At 37.7% G+C, this 14,252-nt stretch overlaps 1 protein-coding gene across 1 annotated transcript in view; it reads left to right on the top strand.

Moving 5' to 3' along the window:
- The window catches only part of SLC12A8 (solute carrier family 12 member 8), a 151,507-nt gene that overhangs the window by 123,530 nt on the left and 13,725 nt on the right, over positions 1-14,252 (top strand). The window contains exons 11-12 of the mRNA XM_073903188.1: positions 9,678-9,772; positions 10,323-10,440. Of these exons, the coding sequence (XP_073759289.1) occupies positions 9,678-9,772; positions 10,323-10,440 (213 nt within the window). The remainder of the gene's footprint in view (positions 1-9,677; positions 9,773-10,322; positions 10,441-14,252) is intronic.

Genomic DNA, 14,252 nt, shown 5'->3' with positions numbered 1-14,252 from the left:
CTTATCACACTTCTATGTCAGATCCAGGGAATAAGAGATTTTTTGGGATACAATATTATACTAGATTTTTGGTTTTTTTTTTTTCCAACTCAGCATTGGATGATCTTCCTATGTTTGAAGAATTTCCAGTGTTATAAGTATGGTGAGAGGCAAAACAAGCCTTTCACACTCAAAACTGAAGATGTCAGATACTCAGTTTTCCAGCTTCTCCTATAGCTAAGAGTTCAGGCATGAAGCCAAGGCTCTCCCAATCAGATGAGCCCCCTTACACCTGGAATTGGGAACTAGAAACCTGAATAAATGGGGACTTCAAGGAACTCTCTGAAAGCCTGATATTAGCTGCAGGATGACTGCATTCCTGGCTCCAGTGTCCAGGGATTTCAGAATCAGCAGACTTCAGTGTCTAGACCTTGGTGCCTGCCACAGTAGTGTCCCCCCTAGACTGCTCTGACATATAACTTTGAGTGTTGTTCCTGGCCAAATAGCCCTGAATTTACTTTGCTAGCCTTTCTAGCTATTCTCAGAGGGAAGCCTAGGAAATATGTTTTTACCTGCTCATTTTGCTACTTCATATGAAATTGTGTGGGGTTTTTTCTAAGGAAAAAAGGGAGATTGGGTAGCAACAGTCTATGCCACAATTATCATGGTTTTAATTTCTAAGAGCTTTTGGTTTCACCCCAATTTGTCCTTATGCTTTTTGGGTTTGTTTTTGTTTTTTTTTGAGACTTATTTATTTATTTGCGAGAAAGAGAGAGAGCATGAGCAGGGGAAGGGGTAATGAGAGCGAATCTCCAGCAGACTCCCCACTAAGTGTGGAGCCGAACATGGGGCTCAATCCCAAAACCCTGAGATAGTGACCTGAGCTGAAATCAAGAGTCGGGCGCTTGACCAACTGAGCCACCAGGTGCCCCATCCCCCACCTTTTAAAAAATCTGAACATCATCTCATTCTTGTTTTATGAGTACAATGGCTTATATTATCTCTCTGGTAATATTACTTATTCTCCCTCTAGCCTTTTTCTGCTCTTTTTACTGACCTGTGTTCTCTAGATCCTTTTCTCTTTGGCTTGGTCTTTCTCTCTCTCTCTGATATTGGAGGCTTTACTAAAATGTTTGTTGATCTTTAATTTCTTTTCCTACTTAGAAGTGAAATACTAAAAAGCTGTTTAGAAGACCCACATACTGGTCAGGGCTTGTTGATTGGGGCACCTCACTGTAGAATGATTAGGGGGTAAGTTAGCTTTTTCATAGGAGGACCCCAGAAGACCCCCAAATGCAACTCTCTAGAGGTTTTCCTCTGGACTCTTTAGTTCCTCCAGAGGAGAGTCCTTTAATCTCTTGCCTCACCCAGATGGCTGCTTGCATTCAGGGAGCAGGGGGAAGTAGGGGAGTTAGGGGTATCTTACTGTTTAGGATACAGACTTTCATTTAATTCCCTAGTTTCTAGCTCCATCTGCCTACTCTTTGCTGTGCCTGGTGTCCCAAGTCCAGGCACTCACTGGCTTGATTTCTTCAGAGGAAAGGGGTCAGGCAAAGAAGGAGTTGTTACCTAGCTCTGTGAGCAGAAGAAGGGTTCTTGGTGTCCAGCTGTTTCATATACAGTCTCACAACCAAACCTCTGCACCTTAGCACTTCCCAGGGACATGGCATTGCCTGATCTTGAACTTTGCTGGGGTCTACCAGGGTGCATTGGGCTGCTCCTTGCCAGCATCCTCTCTGTAGGCCCTAGAGTTCATTCTCATCTGCTCTGCTAACTCTGTTACCATTCCTCCGTCACCTTTCCATCTTCCAAGTCTTGTTTTTGTTTTCTCTCTCATTCTCCTTGTGTTTGTGGATTTATGCCTATTTAATTTTTTTTCTGTCTTCTCAGTGGGTTTTCAGGAGAAACATGTGGTCAGTTTGTAATGTTTAGTCAATGAAGTGCTCGCTGCCCAGTTGCCCAATTGTAAAATGTCATAGCTGTTGACCACTCCCTCTGTTCTATCCTCACTGCCTGTACCTTGGTGCAGACCCTTCCCATCCAGCACCCAGTCTCTTGTTAAGTCTGCAAACTAGACTCTTGCCTCCAGATTCTCCCACATCCTGTTTCTGCTTCTCATTGTCCACTGAATAGTCTTTCTAAAATAAAACTCTCATCATGTCTCTCTTACTTAAAAACCTTCAGTAGAATCTAATCTCTTCCGTCTAAAGTCCAAGATCCTTGGTTTGATTTGCAAGGTTCTTTACAATCCTGCCCTATATTACCTTTTTGGCCATTTGTCTCCTTACAGCCCATACGCTCTTATTTCCAGTTACACTTAGACTAGTGCCCTAAACACATCTTGTTCTTTATTCCTTCCTGTCTTTGCATATGCTGTTCTGTCTTCATAGTTGCTTCACCTCCTGCTTCTACATCTGGAAAACTCCAGCTTATAGTTTAAAATCCATCTGATTTTTTATATCCATTTACACCCCCTCTGAGAAGGCTTTCCTGATTTCCTCTCCTGTGCAAGCATAACATTTGATCCGTGCTAGTAGTATAAAGAATTAACACATTGTTTTATGCATTTAGATCAAATTTGTTTACACATTTGTTTTCAGGCCTACATGTCTGTCTGTCTTAAGGAAAAGAAATATTAGTTTCATTCCTTTACCCCTACTGTGGCCTTTCTTTAGTCATAAGCCATGTCTTTCCACCTTATATTCATCACAGTATTCCTACACAGTACACAGCATGCAACAAACACTCATAAAAGGCTAAATTGATGCACAATTGAGAAAATATTAGCTTAAAAAATGAAACATTGATCAATAAAGTAGAATAGAAAGAGTTATACTATTATAAGAACCTAATCTGTGACAAACCAGATGTCATACAATAATAAGAATCAAATCACTATTGAGTAAACATTGTTGAAATCAAATGAATCAAAAAGATTAACCTGGGCTGTATTTTATACCTTATATAGCCATGAATTCCTTATTTATAACAGCTGTGCAAGAGAGATATTTCTGACTGTTGAAGACATCATCAAAGACAAAGAGGATCTGATTAAATAGAAATAAAAAACATTTGTACAACACAGTGTCACAGAAGGAAACAATTATTCTGACAAGCACAGCTGATAAAAGCATACCTTCCAATGCATATTATTTTTAAAAATAGGAAGGTCAAACTCCAGATTCTACTAAAGAGAAGTGTGTAGATGAATATGCAGTTTACATTTGAAAAATCAATGCCCAGACTCGTTCATTCAACAAACTTTTGTTGTTAATTGTTAAATATTGTTGGTAGCTAAAAATAGCCAGTATTTTTCAAGCATGTCCATGTTCTTGGCACTGAGATAAGCACTTAACAGATTATCTCATCTAAGCTCAGATTTAGGCATTGTTATTATCTTTTTACAGAGGCTTAGAGAAGTTAAACATTTGCTCAGGTTATGAGACAGCCAGATTTTGAAACCAGGTCCTTTTCACTTTAGGTCCTGTGCTCTTAACCACTACACAAAATGTATGCTACTTGCTGATGGTATCTACTATAAACTAGACCATCATATTAATTCAAAGAACACAAATTAAACCACCTTTAAAATATCATCACACATCTATTAAGCTATCAAAAATTTAAATAAAAAATAGGTCTGTGGTAATCAGGTATATGTACACATTGCTGGAAGCAATTCCAGTGGATTCATTCCTTCTGGGTCTGTTGATTAAAGTTTTTCATCAAATTTGGGAGCCATTATTTCTGCAAATATTTATTCTGCTCTTCTCTTTCTCTCCCATCTCTATAGGACTCCAATTACACATTAATTGGTATACTTTACATTGTTCCCCAGGTCTCTGAGGCTCTGTTCCTTTTTCTTCTACCTTTTCCTCTCTGTTCTTCAGTTTGGGTAATTTCTACTGATCTATCTTCAAGTTCACTGATACTTTCTTCTGCCATCTCAAATCTGCTGTTGAGCCCATATAGTAAAGTTTTTATTTCTGTTATTTGACCTTCTAACTGTAAAATTTTCATTTGCTTTTTTTTAGATTTATTTATTTATTTGAGAGAGAGAGAGAGAGCATGAGCATGTGTGTGTGTGTGCGTGAGAGTGGGGGGAGGGAGAGGGACAAGCAGCCTCCACGCTGAGCACGGAGACTGACTCAGGGCTGGATCTCATGAGATCATGACCTGAGCCAAAATTAAGAATCCAACGCTCAACTGACTGAGCCACTCAGGTGCCCATCATTTTTTTTTTAAATGTTTATATGTCTCTGTTGATATCCCCTATTTTGAAAGTAACTACCATCATATTTTCCTTAAGATTTTATTTGTTTATTTGAGAGAGAGTGAGCGGGGGAGGGGCAGAGGGACAGGCAGACTCCCTGCTGAGTGGGGAGCCCATCATGGGGCTTGATCCCAGGACCCTAAGATTAACCTGAGCTGAAGTCAGACACTTAACCAGCTGAGCCACCCAGGAGCCCCTAAGGTTGTATTTTTATTTAATTCTTTGAGTATATTTATTATACTAGCTTCTTTGGAGTCTGTCTGCTAAACCCAGCATGTAGGCCCACTCACTCAGTTTCTTTTTATTGCTTTTTCTCCAGAGCAGGGTCAGTTTCCTCTTTCTTTGCATATTTTGTAATTTTGGGTTGAATACTGGACAATTTCAATAATATAGTGTGGCAACTCCTGATTCTGGTATATGTTTCCAAGTTTTTGTTTGTTTTAGTAAATTTCCCAGATTTGAACTATGGAATCTCTCTCCTCTGTGGTGTGTGGATTCTGATGTCCGTACTCAGTTTTTTATTCTTATTTTTAATTTTTAGCTTGGCTTCCTGGGGTTTGCCCTTGAGTCTATGTGGCCCATGAGGCTCCACCCTCTGCCAGTGGATCTGTGTGTAGGTTGGGAAGCAGTCAAAGTTGCAGCTAGTTCTCCAGTCTCCCCTGGCTTTTACTTTTTGAAGTCTCTCTTTGGTCTCCTCAGGCAGCAGCAGTTTTCCAGTCAGCCAGGGAAATATGGGGAGATATAGTTCCTCTATAGTCCTTCTGTGGCTCTCTCATTTCTAGATATTTCCATTAAATTTCTGGTTGGCCTAGCTGGGTCCACAACCTCAGGCTAGCAAAGCTGAGGACATTCCCCCCTCTTAATTTCCTACTGTATTCACCACATTTAGCTTATAAAGGCACAACTCACAAGTTTGCCCCCTCTGACAGCAAAACTGCCAGTTTCTGACCGGCTCCCTGCTGGTAAGAGCTGGAGTGGGGATGGGAGGCCAGGCCATAGGCTCTCACTGTTCTCACCCTCAGTTCCAGCAGTTTTTGAAAAATAAATACTTCTTAATTATTTGTCTCCATTTGGTTTCTAGAGCCCTGAGTGATTGCTTTTTATTATTTTGTCTAGTTGTATACTTCTTGTGGAGAGGATTCACTGACCTCTTCACATTGCCATAGCTGACAGTCCCTCTGGTTCATTCTTCTTCTTCTTCTTTTTTTTTTTTTTTAATTTTTATTTTTGCTGTATAGTTGACATAACGTCTCCAGTTCGTTCTCTCTAGAGAATGATCTTTCATGATGTAACAAGAAATATAAAACTATTTAATTGCTCTGACTCTCAATCTATTTGGGGGAATGGTATATCAAGGAAACAACTCAAAACCAAACAACAAACCATAAGATGTGTTCAAGATTTTCATAGCTACATTGTGTTAACAAAAAATTAGAAATAACTTAAATGTGCAACATTTGGAAAGTGGTTAAAAGAATTGTATTATCAACATAATAAAATACCACATGGACTTGAAATATGATTCTTTGTGGACTATGCACATTCTTAGTTTATATATATTAACTAGAAGTATGTGTTTATTTATTCTGATAAAGATATGGAGTATATTTTCAGAGATGGTTTAATATTTATTTTAAGTAACTTCTATAAAATTACTTAATTTGTTATTTTAAAAATTGACATAATTATGTTTATTGTATTTGATATTTTTAAAATGCCTGATGCATGGTTTTGTTTACCTGTTTGTTTTGCAAATAAGGCATGATAAAGTAAAGTCGCTTTCTTGATTATTGTTCTAGAATTTATAACATGAGAAACTGTCCCCTCCCACACTAGTCTGTAAGACTCGCTTCTTTCAGCAAAATCCTTGACAAGAGAAAAAAATTCTTTTAGTCATTTTCAAAGGGTTTTGAAACCATAGTTGTTCAGAATTCTGAATAATTGTCTGCCTGCTTTATTGTGCCTATTCAAAGTAGTTGAGCATCCTTGCATGAATTTTCCCTCACATTGATGATGTATAAAACTGCATCGTGCTTGCCTGGAAGGCACACCTCTTTCTTCTGTTTCCCCCCAGGTTCCTCAGAAAACATACACACACATACAGTTTCCTTAGCTACAGTGTAATTGAGGTTGTGTGAGATTGAGATTAACTGTGAAAAGGTGAGCTTAACATTTCAAAGATCTCAGAGACGCAAAAATCTAAGTCCTTAACCAATACGGTTCCTTCTTAATAACCAAGGGGGCAACTGTATTTCACTAAGCCTGTGATTGGAAAAATGAATCATGCCTCGGGCATGTTAAAACTGTACAACTTAATTAATGGCAATCAACAGTATTCCTACCTTTTTTTAAAAAAGTAATAAAGTCATTAATTCAAATCAATCATAAACTTTGGCAAAGTTTATTTTAATCCACAATTAAAGAGGAGACATTTATTGAGCACTTCCTATACACAAACTTCTAAATGCCAAGATTTGGCATTTAAAGATGTAAAAGACAGTCATTGCCCTCAAGGTATGGAGATACAAAAGATAAGTATGATAGTTGGAAGCACATGATGAAGGCAGACAGATGTTGAAAGGATAGAAACTACTTTGGGGGCTAGGATGGTTTCTTTATTCATTTAACCACATGTGTAGAACATTTCCTACATTTCAAACACTGTTCCAGGTGTGGGGGAACATTCTGAATAGACATAGAAGGTCTCTGATGTCCTTGAGCTTGCATTCTAGGAGGGGAAGACACATACTAAACAAGCAAACAAATATATACTGTAATGTCAGTAAGTGATAGCTACTATGATGAAGAGTAAAGCAGGGTAACAGGATAGAGAGAGGTGATGGTGGAGAGAAAGGGTACTGTTTCAGATAGGTTTGTCAGAAAAGATATCTCTGAGAAGAGGATTTTTTTTTAAGATTTCATTTATTTATTTGACAGAGAGAGACACAGCGAGAGGGAACACAAGCAGGGGGAGTGGGAGAGGGAGAAGCAGGCTTCCCGCGGAGCAGGGAGCCCGATGTGGGGCTCGATCCCAGGACCCTAGGATCATGACCTGAGCCGAAGGCAGACACTTAACGACTGAGCCACCCAGGTGCCCCAAGAAGAGGATATTTTAATGGAGAATCTAATTGCATAAAATAGTGAGCCATGTAGATATGTGGGGGAAGAGTTCCAGGCAGAAGAAATGGCATGTATAAAGGTACAGGTGAGAATAGGATTGGCAAGTTCCAAGAACAGCTGAAGTCCAGCAGTAACTTGAGAGGAGTGGGCTAGGGGAGAGAGGTAGGAGATGAGTACATGAGAAAAGTGGAGGTCAGTGCACTGTAGGGCCATGCAGGCCAGGGTTGTGATACGATCAGGTTCAGGCTTCAAGAAGATCACTTAAAAAAAAAAAATCACTGGCTTTTTGAGGAATGTATTGTATAGAGAGAGGTAAGAGAAAGAGCCAAGCCTGTTGGAGATATATTAAGGCAGACTAAACTGCTATAATAATAATAATAATAATAATAAATATAGTGGCTCAAACACAATGGAAATTTATTTCTGAGTTGCATTAATAGTCTAGGAAGGCTCTCCTCCATGCATTGATTCTGGGACTCAGGCTGCTTCCATTCTTTTGACTTTATTATCCCTTAATACCTTGTCATATAAAGTCAAGACTCAGTTACCATGTTCAGATTCACAGGCACAGAGAAGAGGCATAGCTGTTATCTCAAAGATGTTGGTGCTGAAGTGGTACTTACCACTTTTGTTCATATTCCACTGATAAGAACTTAGTCATGTGACCACACCTCACTGCAAGAGATCCTGGGAAATGTACTATGCCTGTGGTCTCTACTATAGGAACACACTACAGTAAATCAGATGAAAAATGAAAGTGGCTTGGATTAGGATGGGAGCAATGGAGGTAGTAAGGAGTGGTCATATTTTGGGTATATTTTGGGGGTAGAATCAACAGGAATTACTGATGGAATAGACGTATTTGTGAGGAAAAGAGGGGTTAAGGATAAATCTTCGATAGTTGAGTGAATGGTGGTGTCATTTATTCAGATGAAGAAGACTTGGGGAGAATAGATTTCTGCTTTAGCCACATTAAAGCTTGAGGTGCTTGTTAGCCAGTAAGGGGAGATATTAAGAAGACAACTAGGTATTCTAAACTTCAGTTCAAGGGAGACGTCGATCATGATGTCTACTTGGAACATCAGCATGTGGATAGTATATAAAGCCACTGGGGACTAGATGAAATCTCCCAGAAGTGAGTATATTTGGAAATAAGAAGAGTGCCAGGGACTGAATAAATGCTGGGATACTCCAGTATTTGGGAGTTGGAAGAGGGTGGTAATCCAGCAAAGGAGACTAAGAAGGAGTGGCCAGTGAGAGAGGAGGAAAACCAGGGGAGTATGGCATCCTAGAAACCAAGAGAAGAAAGTGTTTCAATAAGAAGAAAGAGATCACGTGTGTCAGATGCTGTCTGAAAGGTCCAGTAGAATGAGGACTGTGAATTGACCATTGAGTCTGAAAAGTTTCAAGTCACTGAAAACCTTAGGAAGAGTAGTTTTAGTGGAATGTTATATACAATCTTAAGAGTGGGCTGAAGAAATAATGGGGGGTAGAGACTGTATAGGCAATTCTTATGAGGAGTTTTGCTATAAGGAAGGTAAATAGAGCAGTAACTAAGGTGTGGACTGGGAAATACTTGTTTAAGTGGGAGAAATTACAGTGTATTTGTATTTGATGGGGATGATTCAGTAAAGGATGGCGAAATTGATGATGCAAAAGCAAAGCCCTTGAACAGGGCACAACCTGAGGGATTTGCCTTAGGTAAGAGCTGGGACTGTTCATCCACTGTGAAAGGAGGAAAGGTAGAAGAGAGGATACAGATGCAAGTAGCTTGGTAGATTTGTGATGAGGGAATATAAAAGCTCCATTTGAGAGGAGAAGCTGTAAACTTGTTACACCAGAGAGCAGGAGAATGTTGACTAGGTACAAGACTGCTGAGGAATGCTGAAGTGTGGAAGCAGGTGAGGTAAGCAAGGGAATGCTGCTAGTCTTAATAGAATCTTAGCTAGGTAAAGGGGGTAGTGGAAAGAGGAAGTAGGTAATAGAAAGCAAATTGGGCAAATTGACTGAAGATTCCTTTGTAGGCTACGAATAGTTGGAGTGAGAGACAGCAGAGTAAATTTTTAAAAAAGGAGGTGATAGGCAGAGGTAGATAGATTGAGATCATGATTTGGGAGGTGTAAAGTTACTCATAAAGCAAGCCTTAAGTGTGGTCAAGGGAGTTAATGGTTGAGGTGAATGGAAATTGTTTTTTAGGCTGAGTTACAAAATTGGAGAAGAGGAATTCATAGGTATTTGCTCATAAAAATAGAAAAGGGTTTGGTAACAAATTGGTAACCAAGGATTTGGCTCATTTATTTTTTAGATTTCTTCCTAAAGTCTACGCTCCAAGAACAAGATATCCAGAGACCAACTTCTTTCTACACCCACATGTGCAACCCCTGGGTCTCCCTGTTAGGGGTGAGTAACTTCATTTTTATCCCAATTGTCCTTGAGAAAGAATTCAGTTAGAGATGTCAATCTAGGAGGCTGCAAAGGGGAGAGGAGAAAGGAGAGTCTTAACTAGGAGCAATGTGATTTAAGTATGTTACATTAGAATTTGGATGAGACTACAAATGGCAAGATTATATTTAATGAACCACTTATTTTAATCAATGGTTTACTTAAAAAATAATCATCCATGATAACCTCTGGGTCACTAAATTTCTAGCTATAGCAAATTAACATAATTTCACTCTAATTTGTTTCTTCTAAGGAGGAGTAGGACAAGGGGCTAGGGTAGAATATCTATTTATTGATAGTTTTGATTATAGGGTACTTTCGGGTGGATGTCTTCTCAAATATCTGCTTAAGGGAGGCTTTGAATTATATGTGAACTTCAACTACTCAGAATTTATAGTGATCAGAGGTTGATGAAAGGGACTGTTGTTTCTTATGGCCCTGGCCTTGTGGCTTGCTTACCATGTGATATACCATTAGATGACTTGCCCTTCCTACTCTGTTTCCACAGGCTTTTGGGTCTCTTCTCATCATGTTTGTGATCCAGTGGGTCTATACCCTCATTAACATGGGCGTTGCTGCTGTTGTATATTTCTACATTGGTCGGGCCAGTCCAGGGCTTCACCTTGGTAAGCAGCAGAGTCTTTTTGCCACCATCTTCCTTCTTCTCTTTTAGCATTCATTGAAAAAATGTGTTTTGAGCACCTATTAAATGCCAACATTGACTCAGCTATGAATCCCATTTTCAAGTAGTGTATAGTCTAGGAGGAAAAATATAGTATGCACACAAATGGTAACAAATAAAAAATAATAACAACTTGTTGGTTGCCATAAGACATATGGCAGTAAAATTGATAACAATAGCAGAAGGGCCAGGAGGGAATAAGGGGGGGTAGAGACTGTATAGGCAATTCTTACGAGGAGCTTTGCCATTTGGGACTAGATGAAATCTAAAACCTACTGTTTTAGGTTTCTGATACTACTGTGAAATACTATAATATTACTTAAAGGTAGACCATGATAAGTTAAAAAGGTATACTACAAACCCTAGAGCAATGACTAAAATAATACAACAAAGAAGTATAGCTAATAAGCCAATAAAGAAGATAAAATTGAATTTAAAAAAATACTCAAATCAAAATAAAGCAGGAAAAAAGAAAATAATAAAGGGCATATGAGACAAACAAAAAACAAATAGCAAGGTGGTTTATATAAACCTAGCCATAGCAAATGACACACTAATTATAAATGGTCTAAACATTCCCAATTAAATGGTCTAAACACTGATATTGTCAGATTGAATAAAAAAGCATGATCCATGATTAAACATGCTGCCTACAAGAAATCTACTTTAAATATAAAGGCAAAAATATATTAAGAGCAAAGGGGTGGAAAAGATAATATCATGATAACATGAATCAAAACAAAACTGAAGTGATTATATTAACACCAGACAAAATAGATTTCAGAGGACAGATTATTATCAGAGATAAAGAGGGTCATTTCAGAAAAGTAAAGGGAAAAATTCATCAAGAGGACAAAACAAACCTTAACACTTATGCACTTAGAAACAGAGCTTTAATAACATGATACAAAACCTGACAATTGCAAAAAGAAATAGAAAAGTTCATAATTATAGTCAGATTCCAATACCTCTCTCTCAATAATTGCTGAAATAAGTAGGCTTAAAATCAATAAGGCTTTAGAAGACTTGAAGAACATTGTCAACAAACTTGACCAAACTGACATTTATAGAACATTCCACCTAACAACAACAGAATATACATTCCTTTTGAGTATACATGAAACATTTACCAGGATAGACCATCGTCTATGATTAAAAAATGTTTAATAAATTTTAAAAAGTTTAATAAATTTTAAAAAGTTTTTAAAAAGGTTAAATAAATTTAAAAGCATTCAAGCAAATTCAAGAACAAAGTATGTTCCTTGACTAAGGAGGAGGTAAATTAGAAATAAGTAATAGAATGATATTCCAGGTATCAAAATATTTAGAAACTAAAGAACACTAAATAACACTAAATGACTAAGAACACTAAATAAACTAAAGAAACTAAATAACTGATGGCCCTGAGAAGACATAAAAAGTGAAATTACAAAATATTTTGAACTGAACAAAAACGAAAATGTAACATCTCAAAATTATGGGATGCAGCTAATGCAGTAGTTAGAAGGAAATTTATCACATTGAATGCATATATTAGAAAAGACCAGAAACCAATATTGTACTGTATGTTCACTACCTAAAATTAAAAAAAAAGGAAAAAAAAGAAAAAGAAAAGAAGAAAGTTCTGAAATCAATAACCCCAGCTTCCAACTTAAGAAACTAGAGAAAGAAGAACAGATTAAACCCGAATAAGAAGAAAAAAGGAAAAAATAAAGATCAAGGTAGAAATTAATAAAAATTTTATAGAGAGAGAATGTAATGAGACAAAAATCTGGTTATGCAAGATCAATAAAATTGACAGGCCTCCAGCTAGACTGAGAAGTGTAAAAGGAGAGAAGGCACAAAAATACCAATATCAGGAATGAGAGAGATGATATTACTAGCATCTACAGATGTAAAAGTAAAACAAAGAAATATTACAAATCGCTATACGCCAGTAAATTTAGCAACTGAGATAAACTGGACAAATTCCTTGAAAGATGGAAATATCAAAGCTCACTCTAGAATATAGGGCTATTTAGGTAATCTCAATACCTTGTCATTAAAAACCTGCCCACAGAGAAAACTCTAGGCCCCGATGGCTTCACTAATGCAAACTGTCAAATATTTAAGGAAGAAAGAATATTAATTCTAAAGAAACTCTTTGGAATACTCTACACCAATATCCCTCATGAATGTAGATGCAAAAAAATCATAACAAAATTTTAACAAGTTGAATATAAAAATGTGTAAAAAGGGTAATACATCATAACAAAATGGATGTACCCCAGAATTCGAGGTTTAACATTCCAAATCGATGAGTGTAATATTCCCACACTACAAGGGGAAAACTACAAGCATTTCTGAGAGGAAATTAAAGAAATAAATGAAGAGATCTACTGTGTTTTTGAATTGGAGGATTCAATATTCTTAATGTCAGTTCTCCCCAAATTGTCCTATAATTCGACACAATCCCAGTCAAAATCTCAGCTGCCTCCTGTGGAGCTACTGGCAAGCAGGTTCCAAAATATTTACATGGAAATGCAAAAAACCTATAGTAGTCCAGCCAGCTTTGTAAAAGAATAGAGTTGAACTTACATCACCTGATTTTGAGATTGATTATAAATTAAAGCAATTGAGATAGCATGGTATTGGCATGAAGATAGACAAATCAGTGGCCAAAGTAGAGAGTCTAGAAACTAGCCCCCACATATATGGCCAGTTGATTATCAAAAACCGTACAAAGGCAATTCAGTGGAAGAAAAGTCTTTTTAGCATATAGTGCTAGAACAATTGGAAATCCATATTCAAAAATTAAGCTGCAATTGCATACATCATACAATACAAAAATAACTCAAAATGGATCATAGAACTAAATGTAAAACCTAAAATTATAAAATTTCTAAAATAAAATGTAGGAAACTGTGACTGAATGAGGCAGATTTCTTAGATACAACACTCAGTGCAGGAAAAGAGTTGATAAATTGGACTTCCTCAAAATTAAGAACTCTGATCTTCCAAACATACTGGTAAAGACATGCAAAGGTCAGTGTGCCTGGGTGGCTCAGTCTGTTAAGCTCAGGTCATGATCCCAGGGTTCTGGGATTGAGCCCCGCATCAGGCCGCCTACTAAGCAGGGAGTCTGCTTCTCCCTCTCCCACTCCCCCTGCTTGTGTTCCCTCTTTGTCAAATAAATGAATAAAATCTTTCTTTAAAAGATTTTATTCATTTATTTGAGAGAGAGAAGGAGAGAGAGAGAACATGAGAGGGGGGAGGGTCAGAGGGAGAAGCAGACTCCCTGATGAGCAGGGAGCCCAATATGGGACTCGATCCTGGGACTCCAGAATCATGACCTGAGCCGAAGGCAGCTGCCCAACCAACTGAGCCACCCAGGGGCCCCTAAATGAATAAAATCTTAAAAAAAAAAAAAAAAAGAAAGAAAGAAAACGCAAAGGCAAGCCACAGACTGTGGGAAAATATTAGCAATTCACATATCCGATAAAGGACTTGTTTCTAGAACACATAAAAACTCTCAAATTTCAATAATAAGGAAATGACAACAAAAACAGGCAAAGATTTTAAATAGATTTCATCAAAGAACATAAATGCATGGCAAAATAAGCACATGAAAAGATGCACAATGTGAGTGGTCATTAGGAAATTCAACTAAAATCACAACATACTACTATACACCTATTAATATGACTAAAATTAAAAGTACTGACCATGTCACCTGTTGTTGAAGATATGGAGCAACTAGAACTATCATATACTGCT

The sequence above is a fragment of the Callorhinus ursinus genome, unplaced genomic scaffold, assembly GCF_003265705.2.
Source record: "Callorhinus ursinus isolate GAN/ISIS: 27379988/994484 unplaced genomic scaffold, GSC_fseal_2.0 scaffold1, whole genome shotgun sequence".
In the NCBI taxonomy this organism is placed as follows: Eukaryota; Metazoa; Chordata; class Mammalia; order Carnivora; family Otariidae; genus Callorhinus; species Callorhinus ursinus.
Note: the sequence above shows the minus strand (reverse complement) of the source record. Positions and strands in the feature narration are given on the sequence as shown.